The 20,630-nt window shown below is 53.2% G+C and overlaps 1 protein-coding gene across 1 annotated transcript in view; it reads right to left on the minus strand.

The window, feature by feature from the left end:
* Positions 1–8,096: 8,096 nt before the first annotated feature.
* The window catches only part of GCN1 (GCN1 activator of EIF2AK4), a 63,102-nt gene continuing 50,568 nt past the window's right edge, over positions 8,097–20,630 (minus strand). Inside the window, exons 46-58 of the mRNA XM_004591884.3 lie at positions 19,013–19,174; positions 18,628–18,720; positions 18,289–18,432; positions 17,932–18,201; positions 17,641–17,754; positions 16,969–17,199; positions 14,471–14,664; positions 14,250–14,364; positions 12,381–12,477; positions 11,869–12,017; positions 11,359–11,466; positions 9,863–10,081; positions 8,097–8,785 (exon numbers count right to left, since the gene is read on the minus strand). Of these exons, the coding sequence (XP_004591941.2) occupies positions 8,660–8,785; positions 9,863–10,081; positions 11,359–11,466; positions 11,869–12,017; positions 12,381–12,477; positions 14,250–14,364; positions 14,471–14,664; positions 16,969–17,199; positions 17,641–17,754; positions 17,932–18,201; positions 18,289–18,432; positions 18,628–18,720; positions 19,013–19,174 (2,022 nt within the window). The 3' untranslated portion in view covers positions 8,097–8,659. The remainder of the gene's footprint in view (positions 8,786–9,862; positions 10,082–11,358; positions 11,467–11,868; positions 12,018–12,380; positions 12,478–14,249; positions 14,365–14,470; positions 14,665–16,968; positions 17,200–17,640; positions 17,755–17,931; positions 18,202–18,288; positions 18,433–18,627; positions 18,721–19,012; positions 19,175–20,630) is intronic.

A 20,630-nucleotide genomic window follows, 5' to 3' on the forward strand; every position in this document is an offset into this window, starting at 1 on the left:
GCCGCCGCCGGTGCCACCGCCTCGCTCCTTCCCGCCCCGCCCCGCCACTGCGCAGGCGCGGCTCCTGGGGACGCCTCTGCGCAGCCGCAGTCCCGGCCAGCCGCGCCCTCGCTGCGCGCACGCGCACGCACGGCGCGCAGGCGCTCTGGTGGAAGGTTTTTTTTCTTCCCCCCCTCCCCCAGCGAACCCGTGTTCCTCGTGTGTTCTCGGGCGGACGCGGCCGGCTGCTGAGGCGGGGTTGCTGGCGGAGAGGAGCCTCCGTGGAGCCTTCCTTGCAAGAAGCGGAGGATGCTGGACGCCCGCGCTGCCTTCATGTCCAACACCTGCGCGCGCGGCGGCGCGGACAGGACAGGCGGGCGAGCGGCGCCCGGGGCGGGGCGCACGCGGAGCTGCCGGGTCCCCGAGCAGGTGGAAGGACGGATCCGGGTTGCAGGTGGGGGGAGTCGGAGCCGCGTCCTGGCCCCGTCCGGGGACCCCTCGGGACACCGAGGGCGACCGCCTCCCATCTCCCACTTGCCGGGTGGCTGCCGCGGAGCGGTGCGCTCCGGAGGGCCTGGGCCCCCCGGAAATGAGGCTGCTCGGCGCCTCGTCGGCCCCGGGCTCCCCCAGCCGCTCCCGCCTTGACCGTCGGCATGCAGGGCGCTCCCGCTGCCCTTCTCGCCCTAGTCCTTTAGTATATGTGTCCCATAGCCCTACTGCTTTCCAGTAGATCACCTGTTGGATGCTTGTATTTGCTTTACTTAGTTTTATATATATATGTATAATACATATGTTTCAGTATATATTTCAAGCTTATTGAAAGGACAGGCAAGGAGAGCTGTCCGATCCACTGTTGTCTCCCAGATGTCCACAGTGGCCGGGGCTGCTGGGTCCCAAGTTTTTGAGCCGGTCACTGCTGCCGTCCCACAGTGCGTTAGTAGGAAGCTGAAACCGGGAGTAGAGCCAGGGCTTGAACCCAGGCGCCCCCACGCAGGATGCAGGGCACCCAGGCAGCTTCCCCGGCCCACCCTTCACCGAGCCCCCTTTCTCCTTGACTTGCTACGATGTATCGTTTAACAGGTGCATGGTGCTGTTCATCCAAGAGTTGTTAGAATTAAACCGCCCTGCTGTTTTCATGATCCTGTTGCTCATCAACAATGTTGCAGCAAGCAGCATCCTTGAAGGGCACGCAGAGTGTGGGGCTCCTGAGTTAACTTTTCCAAGGAGCTGAAGTCCAGTGGACGGGGATGGGCGCTTGAAGTGTGGGAGGGAGAGTACTGGCTGGGGGAGAGCAGCAGCTCAGGGGACCTGCTGGTCGAAAAGCTGGAAAAGTGCCATCCTCTTTGGCCCAGGCAAGTTTTAGGAAATAGAGGGCAAGGGAAGGGGAGAGACGCCTCAGTGCAGACACAGGCAAGCACCTCCAGACCCTCTGCCTTGTATGCCAGCCTGGAGCTGTGGCTGCATGCCTTAGAAGCATCGTGCTGGTTCCTCACAGAAAGCTGCAGCTGTGTGCATCTGTGAGTTCCGTGGGAACTCATGCTGTCCATCAGGGTCACTTCACACCGACTCATGCATACTTGAAGCCATTTCCTGTTGCAGACACCCGCACTGCAGGATAAGTTTGGGAAATAAAGTAAAACGGACCATTATAAAATCGAAGACTTCTCATTCTGCCTCGATGCACCAGCAACAGGCGCTGGTTCCTGCACTGGTTCTCTACTTGATGAGGGCTGGTTCTTTTGTTATGGGCTGCAGATGGCAGGGGAAGCAAAGCCTTTTCCCCTCTAGGAGTTCACAGCGCTGGCAGAGTTAAGACATTCTCATGAAGAGTTAAAAGCATATGATTCATACAGTAGACCAAAGAGCTGTCAGGTAAGCTGTGTAAGACCTCGCGGGAAGAAAGCTCCCACCCAATTAGCAGGGATGGGGAAAAGGTTTCGTGGGATAGATTTGAAGATGGCAGCAGTATGAATGTCAGGTGTGTTTAGACAGCCTCTGTCACAGCTGTGAGAGTCATCAGTTTCACGTTGGAGGGGGAGCTCCCTGGAGGCCAGGTTGTGTGCCTAGAATCCCAAATCTGAGCACATTTGTCTCTGGAAACATTGTTGCACATTTATTTATAGTTCTAACAGGAGCTTTGTTACAATGTCTCCCTCAGAAGATACACAGTAAATATACACGTACACACAAGGGTACTCTCCCCCCAAAAATATGGAAAATGGAATTAGAATTTAAGCGTATTTTGGAGGGGGGAGGTCAGTGGCCAGCACCATTGTTCAACTAGCTAATCCTCCACCTTGGAGCACCAGCATCCCCTAGGGATGCTGATTCATGTCCCAGATGCTCCACTTCTGATCCAGCTCCCTGCAGGAGAGGATGGCCCTGCACCTGGCTTTGGATAGGCTTAGATATATCTGTCTCCTGTACATCTGCCTTTCCAACAACCAAAAAAAAAAAAATCTTTAAAAAAAGTTTGTGGAAATGTAAATTACCCAAAAAACAACATGAATTTCAAAAATTTATTGAAACAAAAATAATTTTCTAATTCCCACTTTTCTGTACAAAGACACACCCATGCACGTGAATTTTCATGACTAAAGTATGAGTACTGTGGTTGGAACTTTGTGCCACTGACCCTAGCAGCTCTGTGGGGCTGTGAGCTTCTGCAGCCATGGCAGTGGGGAAACAACGGCAAGGCTTGGAGCCAAGGGCAGTTACACGACTTTGGTAAGGTGATGTCAGAGAGCAGGTGTGAACAGCAAGGAAGGCCTGATGCCAAAGATGGTATGCAAACAACACCAACCAAAGCTGCTTTTAAAAAGGAAATCACAGAATTTACCTGGTGACAAGCTTCATTCAGTGATTTGGTAAATATTTGCACGTTTGCTACGTGTCAGCCATGTCCCAGAACTCACAGTATGGTGGGGGAACACAAACCACTCCTGAGCCAGGTGCTGATCTGAGAGTGGGGTTCCAGTGGTCAACTAAAACTTCAGAATCCCTGATCTCCAGGAGCTTGCGTTCTGGGAGAGAATGCAGGCTGGAGAGAGAAGCCTGAGAGAACAAGGCGGAGATGGGGCCCCACGCAGCAAGCTGAGCCAAGACGCGTAAAAACGAGGAAAATTCCATCTGGTGTGTCTGGTAGAAGTGCAAGCTGGTCCTTTGTCCTGTACCTGCAAACCTGCCACCAGACCCAGAGATTGTCAGCAGGCCCTTCCCTGTCCCCTCCCGGGTCCCAGGGACCAGTGGGAACTCCATCACCTCATCCATCTCGGCATACCGACACCCTGGAAGGCACTTGGTGTCTTGAAGCCACATTGAGAATTTGGAGTTGCCTGGAAGGGATGTCAGAGGAAATGGAGTTGACCCCTCTCTCTCAAGGTTGTTTTTTCTCCCCTGAGGTTATCTGCCAAATATGGGGTCTACTTCATGGTGGCCGTGCCTTTCCCATGACCTTCAAACCATTCTATCAACTTCCTCCCTCATCTTTGGGATCAGATAAGTGGTTTTCTGATTATGGCCGGCCAGGAGACTATCCCAAAGAATCTGTAGATTAAGACATCTCCGTGACGTGAAGGTGTTGCTTGCCTTTCTCGCTCATTATTCACTCAGGAGTGGTGCATTTTCCAGAGCCTACATGTGACAGACTGAACACAGAGCAGACATGAGGCGCCAGATATTAAGTGCAAGACAGTATCGCTAGCTTCATTGACATGGTTACTGTTTTTGGACGCCAGAGTTTTAATGCTTTTAGAGTGCTTGGCGCAGGTCCTGGCTCCTGAGTGCAGCTTCCCGCTAAGGCAGACCCTGGGAAACTGCAGATGAAGGCTCAAGTACCTGGGTCCATATCATGGAAACCTACATGGAATTCTAGGCTTCTGACTTTGGCCTGGCCCATCCCCAGCTATAACAGGAATTTGGGGAAGAGACCAGCATAATTCTCTCAATTTTAAAGGATGATAAATTTATAACATAAAATACACATAAGCAAGACCCTCTGGGTAAGGTCAGTAAGTCCTCAAAATATGTTTGAGAAACGTTAGTCAAATATTGGCTGCCCCCCATCTTCCCAATTCCTCTCTGTGTGTGTAGATCTAAAAGGCAGGAAGGATCTGATAGAGATGGGTGTTGGGCACAGCAATTAAGCCACTGATCACCTAGGACACTCACATGCCGTGACGGAGTGCCTGGGTTTAAGTCCCAGCCCAACTGTCCATTTCAGCTGCCAGCTAATGCACACCCTGGGAGGCTCAAACACTTGGGTCCTTGTCACCTTCAAGAGACACACAATGGAGTCCCTGGCTCCTGACATCAGCCTAGCTCAGCCCTGGTAACTGGGGGTGCTGGGGAAGGACATCACACACACACACACACACACACACACACACTCTGCTGTGTCCTGGTCCTTCACATTAAAAGGAACCTAAGGCTTTTCACATTCTTAGAGCTGCCCCTCCAGACCTTTCCTGACATCACAGGAAATGAAACTCCACACACAACACAATAAGGAGATAAGCAGCCTGGGGTCTCCCTGTCCCCCACCCCACTTAAAGGCCCTCCCTAGTGGTTTGGCTGACTGAGGGAACCAGTGCTTCACCCATTCACAGGATGGTGACTGGGACAGCACCCAGACAGAGGCACAGTTCAAACAGAACCACCCATGGAAGGAACTGGAAACCCAGTAGCTCCACAGCACCATGTACCCACTACCTGCCTAGTTGCCTATCTGGTCCACTTTCCTAATTGATTTTTGTATATATATATATATATATATATATATATATAAAATGGCCCTAAGCCTGGGTGACCAGAAAAATCAAGAAATAAAGGGTTCCCTTTCAGTTCTGCCAACTGGCTCCATGACCTTGGAAATGCTCCTCTGTGCCTCAACTTTGCTCCTCAGAGGCACCCTCCTGCCTGCTGCTAATCACAACACAAGCTGTACTGTGGGATGCAGCCCTCAGCATCCTAGGATGACAGTTCCTTCAGACAGAGCTTTTCTGTTAGTACTTTAGAATGATGGGCTCAAGAGGTTAATGCTGCCAAGTCTGGTCCAGCGCTATGTGCAGCTGTGGGCTCTGCACTGCGCGGGCATCAGGTAGGAGCGGGCTCCTCCTTTCCCTGGCACCCTTTGTTTTCCACCATCCGCCTGAGGGCCCCTGCTGAGGCCATGCAGCGGACACATTCGATGAAGAAGACCACCCTGGAAGAATGCATGGTCTCTACACACGCAGGGAGGAGTAGGCTCAGGTTACCGGGCATGACAGTGACAGGTTAAGGTTCAAACTGAGGGCCCGGCGGCGTGGCCTAGCGGCTAAAGTCCTCGCCTTGAACGCCCCGGGATCCCATATGGGCGCCGGTTCTAATCGCGGCAGCTCCACTTCCCAATTCCAGCTCCCTGCTTGTGGCCTGGGAAAGCAGTCGAGGACGGCCCAATGCTTTGGGACCCTGCACCTGTGTGGGAGACCCTGGAGGAGGCTCCTGGCTCCTGGCTTCAGATCGGCGCAGCATTGGCCGCTGCGCTCACTTGGGGAGTGAACCATCGGACGTAAGATCTTCCTCTCTGTTTCTCCTCCTCTCTTGACTTTGTAATAAAAATAAATAAATCTTTAAAAAAAAAAAAAAAAAAGGTTCAAACTGAGCTTCTATGAGGGTCCACCACACCACACTCCACCAAAGGACTGGCTTCCTCTTCCATCCTTATTACTCTCAGATGGAAAAGTTTGAAACAATTTTATCTACATCCACATAAACTCATTCCTGGAAGAAAACCACAGCAGCTCTAACTGCCAATCTTGTTTCAAATTCCACCCAGTGAAACAATGTTTGTAAATCACTTTATCCAAAGTGATCAAGCCTGCAAGTGTCCCCAGCCCCTCTGAAGGCCTCCAGCACCTCATGGCTGCATGAGGGAATTTACCTGTAGGTTTTGTTCCCAGACGGGATGTGTGAGCCACATTACACCATCCCACATTGAAAAATCCACCTGGGTGCCAATGTTTCCAGATCTCATCAGCACAGGATTACGAATGCTGTGGAGACCATTTCCTCTGGAGCAGCTCAGGGCACAGTCTTCCACCCACAGGTAGAGCCATAGCACATCTCCTCCAAAGAATTACAGAGTCTTCAAGTACTATCCAGCCATCTTCTCTGAAGGCTCTCCCAGTCACCATCCTGTCCCCTTAGTCAGCCAAGCCACTAGGAAGGGCCCTTAAGTGGGAGTGGGAGGGAAGACCACAGGCTGCTTATCTCCTTATCTCATGTTGTATGTGGATTTTCATTTCCTGTGATTGTCATGAAAGGTCTGGAGGGACAGCTCTAAGAACATGAAATGATGATGCCTCAACAGCCAGCACAGCAGTGAGACTGCCAGGGGAGTGACCCCTATGCGTTTCCTCTCTGGAAAACAGTAAGACCCACACTTCTCAGCATCATGGAGAGGACTATGTGAGATGCAGTCAGGTGTCACCTGCTGTAATTCCCACTGATGCTAGAGGAAAACACGACCCACATTGGATGCTGAGTGCTGGTCCAATGTCCTCATTCCAAGGAGGATGAGATGCTCCAGAGCTGAACTGACGAGCTCCACCAGCCAGTAGGACACATGGCTTTCGCTGCTCTGTGCCAGGCTGCTTCTCCAGGGTATCGAGGCTGGGCTGCCATTTTCAGGACTGCTGTGGCGCTGTGGTCTTGACTGTGCCGGCCCTTTGCAGCTCCCTTCCTGGGAGCTCACACCCTTCTTTCAGTCTTGGAGTGCACTCCAGCCCACTCTGGAAGCCTCTGAGTCATCTCCGTCTGTGAGTCAACCTCCACCCGTCGATTGTGAACACGGAGATCTCGGCCTCCTCCAGCTCTGGGACCAGAAGCTGGTGTTTTTGCTTTGGATTTTGTTTAGTGTCTTCCACCTCCAAGGGCGTCTCTGCCCAACTGTACATGGAGGCACTGAAAGCCAAAGGTGGGCAATCTAAGCTACCACCCTGGAGGAAAATACTGAAGAAAACCCCAGGGGGAAAAAAAGCCCAGGGGCTTGGCAGGTGCCTCCCAGCCCACACCCCCTCCCAACAGGAAGCCTTCCTGTACCTCAACCATGGCTTACCATAGAGGTCCACACAGATGCAACATACAGCTTGCTGGACACAGGCCCTGAGCAGCTGGGAGCGGCACACTGGTGACCAGCTAAGTCCCAGAAGCAGAGAACAGTTACCATGGCTACCAAAGGCTGCAGCATTGACTGTGGGCTGTGGGGATCTGCTCAGCTGACCCTTCAAGGTCCTGGGATTCTACAGTTACCCAGAGCCTGCCGAGACCAGGCCGGCTGCGAGGAGAGCAAGTCCTGTGACATGGAGGGCTCGGGCACAGGAATCACAGATTTCATCCCAAGTGTCTTAGAAGTCACCTTGTCGGACTCGTGGCCAAGTGCTAAGTCACAAGCTTCCTTTCTACCTCTGCTGCATTATTAACAAGCAAGGCTCTGCTTTTTTTGGCACGGCGCTTCATACCTTCTCTACAGTGAGTTTGCTATTGCCCTTCTTTTTCCTCTCTTTCACAGCTCCGGCCAGTCATCTGGATAGAGGTTTTGTTTACTGTGGCTGGGGGAGACAAGCCCAGAAAAACTTGCGTCACCAGGCCTGGTTGGGGGCGGGGGTTGGTGCTCCAGATCAGACAGGACGCATGTGTCACGAGCCTTCTAAGAATCAGGAGGAAGGAAGTCATTCATAAAGCAAGCCGATGCTGGACTGCGACTCGGGTTTCCTCTTCCAAGTCCTTCGGCTACGGGAACGGGGCTTGTTCTTACTCCATGCAGGAGAGCGTTTCTGTTTCCTACTTGACTTCTAGACGCTCCCTACCGTTCCGATTCAGGACAGGGGCCAGGAAACGCTCCTTCCACCCGGGTAAGAACACGGGCCTGGCTGCACGCCACTCCTGACCCAGCCTCAGGACAGCCATCTGCAGCGTCTGATAAGGCTGCCAAGAGCAGAGAGGGATGCCCAGAGGTCAGAATGCTGCCAACACTCACAGGAACAGTTGCATCCTTACTCCTGATGCAGGAAGCTCCATGTTAAGTAACTGAAGACTTAAAAATATATATATATGTATGCTTTCTGCTTGTGTCAAGATTAAATCAAAGCCTTTATTAAACATTCCTCCTTCAAACGGCCTGCAGGTAAACTCCGATCCCTCCCCAGACTCATGAGCTGCCGGAAATGTGTGAGTACTGTTTTCACTGATGGGGTCAGCCCCAGCCAAGCTGCCCAGTATTGAAAAATCAAGCCAAAACACACCACACTGTTTAGTCCTCTGCAGTTCGGTGCCCCACTGGAGGATCTAGTGGAAGGTGGGTAGCACTGGCCCTTCACCAGGGCTCAGGGACAGGAGAAGAGGCACTCCAAGGTGCCCCCGAGGTTCCAGACTCCTCAGTGCGGACTGGTGGTCAGCCCGCGGAATGTCACCTGCTGAGGCGTCAGCGCACTTCTCCTTCTTCTCCACAGAAAGGGGCAAGATGGAGGAGGCAATTTTCAGTTGTGTGTGGGTTTGATTTAAGGCTTTTGCTGTGGTCTGCTGACAGATACTTCCTGGGAACACCAGCCCCAAGCTCCCCATCGGAACAAGCGTGATTTTCAAAAATGAAAACATTGAGCAGGGATGCGGAGCTGAAGCGCTGCGGCGCAGCCCAGGCCTATCATGTCAGAATGGTGTCATCCACTTGCTCCGTGGGGTCAGCCTGGCTGGCCAGCTTCTTCAGCGACCTCCGATTACATTCACTCAGAACTTCCAAACTGGCCACATCTAGGATCTTGGAGACGGCCTGCAGGGAGGGTGGGCATGAGGAAACAGTCAGGAAAGATGGCTTTAGATTCTCCAATCAAATCAAGACCGAGATGAAGGGCAGTCCTTGGCCCAGTGGTGAAGCCACTGCTTGGATGCCTGCATCCCCTCGGGCAGTGCTGGGATGGGAGTCTCAGCTCTGCTCCTGACCCTGGCTTCCTGCACAAGCACATGCCGGGGGGCAGCAGGTGAAGCCTCAAAGTCAGGTTCCTACCAAGAGGGAAACCTGCACTGAGTTCCAGACTTCTGGGGAGCAAACCAGCAGACAGGAGCTCTCTGAGTGTCAAATAAATACATCTTTTGAAAAAAGGACACTGTTGGGGCCAGCACTGTGACATAGCAGGTAAAGCCACTGTCTGTGGCACTGGGAACCCCTTTGGTTGTTATTTTGAGTCTTAGCTGCTCCACTTCTGATCCAGCTCCCTGCTAATGTGCCTGGGAAAGCAGCACAGGATGGCCCAAGATCTTCAGCACCAATAGGAGGCTTGGAAGAAGCTCCTGGCTTCAAACCAGCCAAGCCCTGGCCATTTGAGGGGCAAACCAGTGGATGGAAAATCAGCCCTTCCTCCTGTAACTTTCCAAATAAATAACTCTTGAAAAGAAGAAGGGGCCTGGCGCAGTAGCCTAGAAGCTAAAGTCCTATTTATTTATTTATTTATATTTTAAGATATATATCTTAAAAAAAAAAAAAAGGGAAGAAGAAGCAGGATAGACAATATGTTAACCTCAGAATCACTCATCCTGCTTTCCCTGAGCTGAGGTAAAGTGACTGCTCTGGCTGCTGCAGACCGGGCCTGAGGGGACAGTGCTGGGGCCTCCCTGGGCTCTGTGCTGCACTTTGAGGTCCTGAGACATTTTAATCTCAAGAAAGGGTTCTGCTGCCTAAAGAAATCTAAATACCACAGGAAGCCTATTTCTAGACCCTAAGCCAGGCACCTGCATTTCAACCTGCTTCTGAAAGCTAACCCATGAGCCAAGGAGAGGACGGGGCTTCAGGAGTGCCCAGCACAAGGACAGCCCGGGGAGGCGCTCCCGTCCGGTGCCGTCTAGCACCCACCTGAAAGACTTCTTCGTCTTGGCGCATCTTGAGGAGGTTGACGATCGCCTGGTCGCTGTAGGCCCTCACAACCGTGTTCTTGTCCTTGGTGTTGTCAAGAAGGGCCTTCAGGATGGGCTTGATGGTCTGGGGATCCAGGGCAGGCAGTGGGTCCCTGTTTGCCCACCAGATCATCTTCTCAGCCACCAGCCTGATGTCACTGGATGGGTTCTGCAGACACTGTGAGGGGGACCAGAGCACACCTCCACTCTGATTCTTAGTGACACCCCATTCCCCCCTTCCTCATACAGATTTCACCTTCCCATGGAGGGGTGACAGGGTGTGCCCCATCACCTGTCTGTGTCCCCTAGCTCATCCCTGCTACTCTCATTCTCATGCGGTATACTTCCTCCAACAGGCCATGCCCCGGTCTGCCTCAGCTGAGCCTCAGTTCCTCTTGCCTGTGATACGCTTGCCCCTGACCATGACTTGGTCAGTTCCTGCTCACCCTTGCAGTCTCCCCTGACAACCCCACCTCAACCAGGGCCCTCCCTGTGGGCTCCATGTCAGGTGCCTGCCTTGTGCACCTCGGCACCTTCCTGGGTGAGTCCTGAACATGCTCAGCAAATACTCAGCAACTATATGTGGTACACACAAGCAAGGGCAGCTGATGTTGCCACACACTGGCCCACCATGAGTAAACCCCGGGAATTCTCAGAGGCTCCCAGAGTTGGCCAGGTAGAGGTGGCCACTCTGGTAACCAAAGTCCACACCTCACAAGCAGCACCTGGGACTGATTACAAAGGCAGAGCCTCAGGCATAGCTTCATCTCATTAAAAGCAAGAATCCGATTCTGACGTGTGAGTACATATCTGAGAAGTGTAGGAGCCCCCATCAGATTGCCTGGCGTGCATCACAATAACCACACTACTAACTGCCTTCCAGCTAAAGAACGGTAACAGGATGTGGAGACTTAGTAAGCTTTGAGCCCATTTCTACCCTTGACTTTACAAAATAGGATGCACAGGGGCCAGCATTGTGGCACAGCCAGCTAAGCCTCCACCACAGCACTAGCATCCCAGACAGCTCCAATTCTGATCTAGTCCTGCTAATGTACCTGGTAAAACAGCAGAAGGTGGCCCAGACGTCTGGGCCCTGCACCAGCTCTGGGCTCGGGTTTGAGATTAGCCCAGCTCTGGCTGTGGTGGCCATTTGGGAAGTAACCCAGTGGATGGAAAATTCTGTTTCTCCTCCTAACTCTGCCTGTCAAACAAAATAAAACTAAACCTTTTAAAATAGTGATTCTTAACTAGCTTTATCTCTATGTGAGAAATCTGATCAAAAGTTGGGAAAGAAAACTACACACTTTATGCTGTGTTCTTAAGAGTGCAGAAAAGACCCGGAGGCAACCCACACACATCGGCCTACCTGGCCCGGGGGCCCAGCTGCAGTGTTCTCTGGCCCTGGGTCTTCCCAGGAGCCAGGCCTGGGGGCTGCACGGTCCCCGCCCCACTCACCTTAATGAACAGACTGGAGAGTCTGGCCGGCAACTGTCCTCCTCCAGTCTCAATGTGGTACCTCATCAGGAAGCCCATGCCCCGGACCCCGCTCACTGCAATGGGGATCTGGGGGTGGGGAGACAAAGAGCTAGATGGGACAGCATCCCACTCCCTCCACAGAGCAGGAGAGCCAGGTCAAACCCATTCCCTAGCAAACTCCAAGGTCCCTTACCACCCACCTCATCTCTTACCACAGACACCCTCTCATTTAGATCGGAGGTCCCAGAGACCTGACTAGAAGGGACTGCTATAGCCTCAACCCAAAGTGTTCCTGGCCGAGATGATAAAGTCAGGGCTCACTGGGACCAGGAGCCGGTCCAAGGTACAGCAGTTTCCAACTAAGGTAAAGTAAGAACCCAGGCACCCAGCATCCAGTCCGCAGTTTCCCGCCACGGCTGAGTCAGCAAGGTCAAGACTGGATTTTTGGTGAGCAGAGGAGCGAGGACCCTGGCTTCCCCAAAGCCTCACCCTGTCTGCCATGGCACTGCTGAGGATCATCTCCTGTACTTCATTGCCGTATCTGCCTGCACAGAGTCTGCCGGGAGCCACGTTCACAGCCACGGAGAGTGCCAGGCTCCGGCCATGCCGAACCATCCAGTCAATGCCAGACACATCCGCTGGGCAGAAGGACAACTGGGGTAAATCCTCGTGTTTCAGCGTGCCCCACACCACACAGCCCACCCTGCCTCGGAGCCCATGTATGGACTCCGAACACAGCCTCCTCGCAGCGCAGTAAGGAGAGGGCTCTTCCACAAGGCCCCATGTGCAGCTGCGTAATCTGGGCAGGGAGACTCAGGACTACAGGGTCGCTCAGGACAACTCCAGCAGCAGGCTTCCCAAGGAAGGACAGTCTAGCTGCTGACAGGTCCTCTGAGAGGAAAAGATGTAGTGTCCATGGACTCCCCCCCAACCCAGACACACAGGGCTGAGAGACCCACGTCCCTGAAGGGGGACTCCCCAAAGTCTGAATGGAGACCTACCCAGCAAGCACTGCTGAAGAACATTGCTAAGCTCCTCTTCTGTCAAAAAGGCACACAGCTCGCCAAGGCACCCTGCCGAGGAGATTCGAGTGTTGTCCTAAAAAGGCAGAGAGGGCAGTGAGGCGAGTGAGTGGTGCAGACAACACCACCAGGTCCTCAGGAACCAGAGAGCAAAGATGGTACCAGGGACACAGTGGGGAAAACCAGTCAGCCAGAAGCTACAAAGGCAGGCCCTGCTTGAGCACTGGGGTTCAGTGCAAACGAAAGCGCCCCTTGGTGCAGAGTTAACAGTTACACATGCAGCACCTCCCCCAGTGACAGAAAACCCTAGCGTGTGTGCACATGGTGGCCGTCACCGCAATGGCAGGAACAAGCACATTTGCAAGGCCCCTTTCTTCTTGGGCAGTCCAAATGCTTCCCACCTATTAGCTCAGGTTCTATCAGCAGCGAGAGAGGGGGACCAACCACCCGCGGCCACACCTTCTCTGTCAGTCCTGAGTTGTTATCTGCACCCAGAACACCCCAGGCTCCCTCTCTACTGACACCTACTGATTTGCATCTCTCCCAGGCAGCCAAACCCCTGCCACTCATTACCACGAAGGCGACAGGTAAAACCAGCAATGTCTGTCAAACCAGTGCACAATGGCTTCCAGCCACTCCTCCGGGGCCTGCTCAGCACTGCACACCGGGAGGCGATTTCACGTCATGCACCACACTGTGAACAGGCACCCACCTGACGTGTCCCTCCAAATAAGCAGATCAACAACTCAGTGAGCCCTGGAGAAGCTGACACCGCACTGGCAGCCTGGACAGCCCCCTCAGTCCAAGTGTATTTCTGAGGGTGCAAGGACGGACTGCCAGCAATGAGGCTCTCTGAGCTCCAGGGAGAAGCCCAGGCGCCAAGCAAGGCCAGCAAGCAAGGCTGAAGCTGACCCTGACTCCCGCTCTCTGCAGCGGGGATCTATTTAAATTTGGCTGCGCTAAGATGCAAATCTGCTTCAATACTAACTTGTGCCTGCACTGTTCATGACCCTGTAAAAGCCCGGACAATCTGACCAAGGGAGGGCAGGCACTCACGTGTGCACCTACTGGAAGTGGGACCCAGCACCAGATCAGCAATGCTGGTTGCAGTGGCAGCACGCGACCCTGGGCAGCCCCAAGCGTGTGCACACGCGGCAGAGTGAGACCACATGCACCCAGAGGTCCCGGGTCCCAAGATTAGCCCCACAAAGTCAGAACTTCACAGAAGAGGCCTGGTTGTGGAAGCTGAAACAGAAACTCATAATCATACTTCACTCTCCTCCTGGGCCCACCATGGTGCTGGACAGCCAAAGAGCACTTAACAAATGCTTCCAGAGTAAGCAGAACTAACAAAACCGGGCAAAATACATGGAGTCACATGGCCCAGACTCTGGGTCTGACTCTCCTACTGCTAGTATGTGGCCTGACACATCTCACCCTTTCCTAGGGTGCAAAGACCTCCCACACTTACGCAAACTAGAGATTCTGTATTTCCCCATATGCTGAGTTCTCATTCACCTCTGGCTGAGGCCCTCCAGCTCTGCAAATTTTTCCTGATGCAAACAATGAACCTCTTTTACAAAGAGAACACGGGGGCAGAGAGACAGTGAATAAAGATCAGAGAACAAACTGGTGACACTATCTGAGACCCTACAAACCTTACTGATCTGTCAAGGACAGCTGCCCTGTCTCCCTCACCATATGGAAAAATGCTTAGTAAACTGTGGAGTGATACAAATCTCAGGAATGACTGGTAGCCACACCAAGTTCTGACAAAGCAGCAACGCCAATCAAAGGGAGCGGGGAACCCAGGAAAGGCCCCATCCAGCCTTCCATCTGCCACTGTACCTCATCATGTCCCAGCATGCTCAGCAGGAGCGAGATGATGCTTTTCCGGATGGCAGCATCCACTTTGGCGCCTGCTCCCTGAATGACAAATCTCAGGGCCTGCAGCATGGTGTCCCTAAAGAACCAAGGGACTGGCTCAGCCGCAGCTCTCCTCCCCACAGCCGGAGCCGCCGCCTGGCCATCATGGCTCCGTGGTCCTCCCTCCCACTCCAGCACCTCACCTGATGCCTGGGTCCTCCATGACACGGATCCCATTGAGCAGCTCTGTGAAGAGGGGGTCCACCTTGACGTGGATGGAAATGAGCTTCCCCAGTGCATCAGCGGCCTTGAGGCGCACCCCTCGGTTGGTGTCCTGCAGAGCCTTGGTGAACGTGGTCTGCAGCTGGGGCAGGAAAGGCTTCAGGGCAATCCCCACCTGTGGGAGAAAGCTACATGTGGAACCACACTGGGGTGGATGGAGCCTGTGGCTTTGGGGTGCTGAAGGCCGAGGAGCTGTGCCAGCTCCCCAATCTCCCACCCAAGCCAGGAAGAGAGGCTCTCTAACAGCAGAGTCCAGCACAGGCAGGCTTCCCTGGGCCCCTCATCTCTTCCTGGCCTTCTGCAGGTCATGCGGAGGAGGCAGAGTAAGGGAATGGAGGAAGAGGGCGGCCCTGTCCAAGGAATGAGCCTCTGCAACCTTGGTTACACAGCAGCCTGGCTTAGAAGAAACCCATGCCCATGGACAAATGATTTCAAACTCTCTTTTTAGGACAGGCCTGGGGTACAGAAGCCCAGACACCACTTGAGATGCCTGTTTCTGAAACGAGTGAGTCTCAGCTCTGCCTGTGACACAGCAGCCTACTAACGTGCACTCTGAGAAGCAGCAAGTGATGGTTCAAGTGCTTGACCCCCCTTCTACCCAAGTGGGGGACGCGGACCAAGTTCTGGGTTCCTGGCTTTGGCCTGGCCCAGTGCCAGCTGCTGAAGACATCTAGGACGTGAACCAGTGGCTGGAAGACCTCCCCATGTCTTCCTCTGTCCCTCTGCCTTTCAAGTGAAAAGGAACATAAATCTAAAATTTTTATGAAAAAGCTTTCTCCGAACCCATTAAAGAACAGGGCAGGCAGACAGCCATCAGGGATGCTGAAGTAAATCTCACGCCAAGACAAGGAATGCACAGACGTGTAACAGCAGGCACCCCTACTGAGAACTGATGCTGTACGTGAGCCTCAGATAAAATCCTTCCTGTACACTTGTCTGCCCTCCTACTTACAAACCCACATCCATCTACAATAATACACATAAAAACATCTGGTGAATCACAGATGGCACCAGGAGTTAACATTATCTACTGTTAAATGAGAGCATCACAGTGGCTCTTGGAGGTCAGTGCCAATGAAAGTCAGGAGGACTGGAATGAGAAGTGTTTGCAGGCTGCTGGTACACCTGCTAGAAGAGGAAGTTGGTTAATCTGAGGTGAGAACTAACTGCCAAAGGGGTGACTTGGGGGCTCCATCCATCAGTGTCTACAGTTAAAACAACACCTCAGAAGAAAACAGTGCAGGATGCAAGGGGAAAATGGCATACAATATTAAGGGAAAAAATAAAAAGGTTAAATTTTCCACAAAATTGAAGCTGATGATATTCAAAATCCCAGTTTGCTGCTGGGACCCTGCTCTCCACTCCTACTACCACAAGGGAAAAACCACACATTTTACACTTGCCTGTACTACTAAATCCTTGTGTAAAAATTCAGTTTTGGGGGGGATTTTTGTTTTGTTTTTTAAAGATTTATTTTATTTTTATTGGAAAGTCAGATATACAGAAGAGGAGAGAGAGAGGAAGATTTTCCATCCAATCAACCACTCCCCAAGTGACGGCAACAGCCGGAGCTGCACTGATCTAAAGCCAGGAACAGGAGCCTCTTCCGGGTCTTCCACATGGGTGCAGGGTCCCAAGGACGTCTTCAAGCAGGGAGCTGGATGGGAAGCAGGGCTGCCAGCATTAGAACTAGCACCCATTTGGGATCCCGGCACGTGCAAGGCGAGGACTTTAGCTGCTAGGCTACCACGCTGGGCGCCATTTTTTTGTTGTTGCTTGTTTTTTAAGCAACAGTAAATCTTGACTCTGTTTATACTTTTTAAAACATAGAAGGTTTAATTGCTTCTCCCTAAAGCATCAGAATTTGTTCATGCAATGGATCCTGTGTCTTAGACTTCAGACCAAACATGACCACTCATTTCAGCTGCTCCCTGACTTCTTCTCTTCACACAGAAGCAGGAAGCGACAGAAGTACCTGGCATGCTGTCATGTTCCGTGGCTCAGCATGTCTTCCTTACGAGTGATGGCTGACCTGCAGCCTGTGCTCGGCCTGCCAGGCCCCCTGCCTGAGGCCACCTCACCTGATCTACCTGGAGCAGCCCTCCATGAGGCAGATGGGATTTTTAGTCTCAGAGGTGAGGAAATAGCCCCAGAGGTCACAAGGTGCTCCCCAAGGTCATTCTGCTCACACGGCCACTAAGGAGAGAAGAGCTGGACTCGAATCAGGATGTGCTGCATCTAGAGGTCAAGAACTTCCTCTATCCTCCCAGTGGAAGTTCAGAAAGGCCAGAACTTCCTCTGCCATCCCGTTGCTCCACAACAGAAACCCTGCCTGCTGCCACATCATGTTAGCCTCATACACACAGCTCTGCTCTGAGATGCAAGCAGTGCCAACTGATGAATTCCATGAGTGGCTCACCTTGCCCAACAGGAGGCTGAGGGTCTCCAGCAAGGCTGCCTTTACGTTCCAGCTGAAGCGGTCGCCCAGGATGCGGATGAGAGGACCAGTGATGCTGACCACCGAGGGCCGCAGGGCGTCGGCCGAGGTAAGGCGGATCACCAGGCCCAGGGCTTTGGCTGCTTCCTCTTTCTGCTCGGGGCTGCCAGTCAGCACTCCCTCCCGCAACACTGGCAGGATGGAGGTTACTCCCTGACAGAGAACCAAACAGAGCGTCAAAGACAGAAAAGCTCCAGGCCAGGGGCTGCCCAGTCTGCCTGGCAAGGCAAGGCACTCCTGAAAGCCAGCTCCCCGCTCTACTTCTAGGGACAGAGTCCTCAGAGCCAAGTCTCAGGATGAGAGCCTGAGAGATGAGCTGCAGTAGGGCCGGGACTTGACAATGTCAGTGTCAAAGAGGAAAGGGCCCCAAAACGTCCCCCCACCACAGGTATCAGAGGTGACCTCCATAGCTTACACCATGGGGGGCCTAATCCCTGACCCCATTAAGCCACCATAAGGAAGCGTGCTGCCTGGGAAGACCTTTAACAGCCACATGGCCACTGCCTCAATGCTCACTACAGACCTGGGGTCCAGGGATAAGGAGCAGGAAGGTCACACGTTCGCAGCCACAGGCACCACAACACCCTGGCTTACCTTCTTGGGAAGGCAGAATCCTGGCACGTGCTCCCCTTTGCTCTCATTCCCCACGAACCGGATTTCTTTGTGCAGCTCTTCGATCAGTGCCAGCTGGTTGCCAGCATCCAGCTTCTGTGGGAATCCAAGGAACAGCAGACGGGATGAGCAGCCCTCCCAAGTCTACTGCACAATAATACAGCCAAGGGAGGGGAAGGGGTGGCAGTGCGGACGGCACTGGGTACGCGGGGACTCTCTAAGAGTCAACCCTTGAAACAGTGTGACTGGATGCAGGGCCAGGGGTCCCCTCACCTTTGTGATGGCATTCAGGGCATCCCAGCTCTCCTCGAGAACCACGGGGCTGGAATCATTGAAGAGGCGGATCAGGCCCGAGACCAGGCTCCGCAGGTGGCTGGTGTAGTCAGCCTTGGAGCGGGAACAGTACATGTTGAGGATGATGGCAGCAGCCTGCCTCATGCCCACCTCAGGGCTACGAGTGGCTTCCAGCAGATCCTCGATGATGATCCGGTGCCCAGTGTCGTCGTCCACAGAGAGGATCACAGCCTGACAATTGGCCATCTCCTAGAAAGCACAGAGGACATGTAAGCTGAGCAGAACAGGGCAGGATGGCTGTTAGTGATGGAAATGACCATGACAGGCCCCCCATACCTGTTGCTCATCGGGAGTCCCAAGCTTCTCCTTCAGGGCCAACATGACTGCCGGGAGGATCACTCCAAGATGGCGGGTCAGGGCGTCGCCTGCCACGGATGAAAGGAAAGCCAACACTCGCGTGTTGACAGGTGGAGTTGTCAGCTGGCAGAATGATGGACAACGTCAACGTGATGAACACCGTGCTCCTGCGCCACGCCACGCCCTGCACTCCGGGAACAGGAGTGCAGGCCTGTGCCACCACCCACCCTAAACCCCACACCTACAGATCATTACAGGGGCGCAGGAGTGACAGCTGGTTCTGGAACTAGACGGAGTCTGCCAACTACCGTGGTTTACCTTGGGCACGAGGTAAGGCAGCACCACGCGGCTCTTAATGGCCATAACTTGCTTCAGACCATCCAGGGCAAATTCCGACACCTTGTCGTCATCCTGCAGGGTGGCAGTGGGGACAAGCCTGAGGAGCTTACTCCTATTCCCTCCTCTGCTGTCTACGCCAGCCACCACCACCTTCCTTCTCCTCACGCCTCTCCCTGTCCACCACCCACTGCTCCCACATTTACTTACCAGCAAAGGAAAAGCACAAAGCCAATTTTGAACTTGCTGTGCCCACTCCCTACATTCCAACTGCCTTGGCAGAATAACCCCCTGCCCAGGCCCCCGCATTTTGCTTCTACACAGACAGTAGAGGCCCAGCTGGTAGGTGTGTGGCAGATCCACTCACCAGCTGCTTCAGTAAAAACGGGAGGATGTCCTCTAGAGCCTGGTGGCCAATGGTGGAGTGCAGCTGCTCGAAGGTCTTGGCGGCCGCCTCGCGGACCTCCTCCAGCGGGTCACACAAAGCCTTCCTGGCCGTGGGCACAAGGGACTCTGAGAAATACAGCACCTACAATAGCCCAAGAGCAATGCTGTGAGACATGGCAAAGGCCAGGAAGGAACACAGCGAGCAAGGCAACGCGGGCAAGGGCATCTGACCCAGCTAGGCCATCATGGCTCCCTGTCTCCTCACACAAGTCTTTACAGTGAAAATTGCGACATAGAAACAGAGAGGGGGAGGTGAGGCACCCATGTGCCCTCCACATAGATTTGATGATTTAGCAATCAACAACTTGGCTGGTGCCGTGTCATAGTGAGTTAGGATGCCACCTGCAATGCCAGCATTCTACAAGGACACAGGTTCATTGTCCCAGCTGCTCCATTTCCAATCCAGCTCCCTGTTAGTGGTCTGGGAAAGCAAAGGAAGATGGTCCAAGTCTTTCAAACCTCACACCCATGTGGAGGATGAGGCTCCTTGTTCCTGCCTAGTCCAGTCCAGGTCATTGATTTGAGGAGTTAAACCATCAGAAAGATCTCATGTGTGAGCATGCATGCAGACTCTGTAACTCTGCCTTCCAAACTAATTTAAAAACACGTGTCAATCTCCTTCCCACAGCAGGACCTGGCCTGATTGGACACCCTCTCTCCTTCGGTTCTTTTGCTTCTTCTCTAAGCCCTTCTTCAAGTTTCAATGCAAACACTTTCTCTCTTAGGAAGTCTTTAGGTCAATAAAGACCACTGATGGCTCTGTTGCCTTGGTAACCAATTCCACCTCAGCAAAGCTCGCTCTGAACTCGAATGTCTGTGATAGGTCAGCCTCACCACTGAACTGGGAGTACCTTGTAGGCAAGGCCTGGAGCTAGTAATGAATTGGCCCTTTAGGGCAACAGAATCAATTCTGATTCTTAGACAAAAGCAAACACAACAAGCTACACTTCAGATGCATGCTCCCAGAGGAGGTGCGGGACCTGGTAAGTCGGCCAAGTGTACCCAGCTACAGAGTAGCTCCCCGCTTCTACTTCTAGCCAGCACACACTACTTTGCTGTCTTCACCCAATTTGACAGCACCTGCATTCTCAACCCAGGGCTGCTATGAGATCAATGGCCTTAAAATGAGGTCAGACCCTGGAAAGTGAAGTACTCCAAAGCCTCTGAATGGTGCTACTATGGAAACAGTGCTGTGCTAGAGATAACACATTGCCACCCACTGGGTACTTCATCTCTGACTACACTCCTTCGAAGGAGTGCACACCTCCTGCTCCCTGCCAGCCTCCACCTCTCATACACGTGCACATCCCACTGTTCCACTAAGGCCCTACACATTTCAACAGCACTGACAGAGCAACAAAGCAGGGACTGCTCAGGAGCACGTGGGAGTAGTAAGAGTAACAAAGCAATCTCTCATTCCCAAAGATCCCTCGAGGAGGCCTAGACATGGTTTCGCTCCTACAAAACTGAAATGAAGGCTGAGAAGGAAACGGAAGGCCACATGTGGCGCAGCCAGCAACCCAGTGCCGACAGTGCCC

The sequence above is a fragment of the Ochotona princeps genome, chromosome 29, assembly GCF_030435755.1.
Source record: "Ochotona princeps isolate mOchPri1 chromosome 29, mOchPri1.hap1, whole genome shotgun sequence".
NCBI lineage: Eukaryota > Metazoa > Chordata > Mammalia > Lagomorpha > Ochotonidae > Ochotona > Ochotona princeps.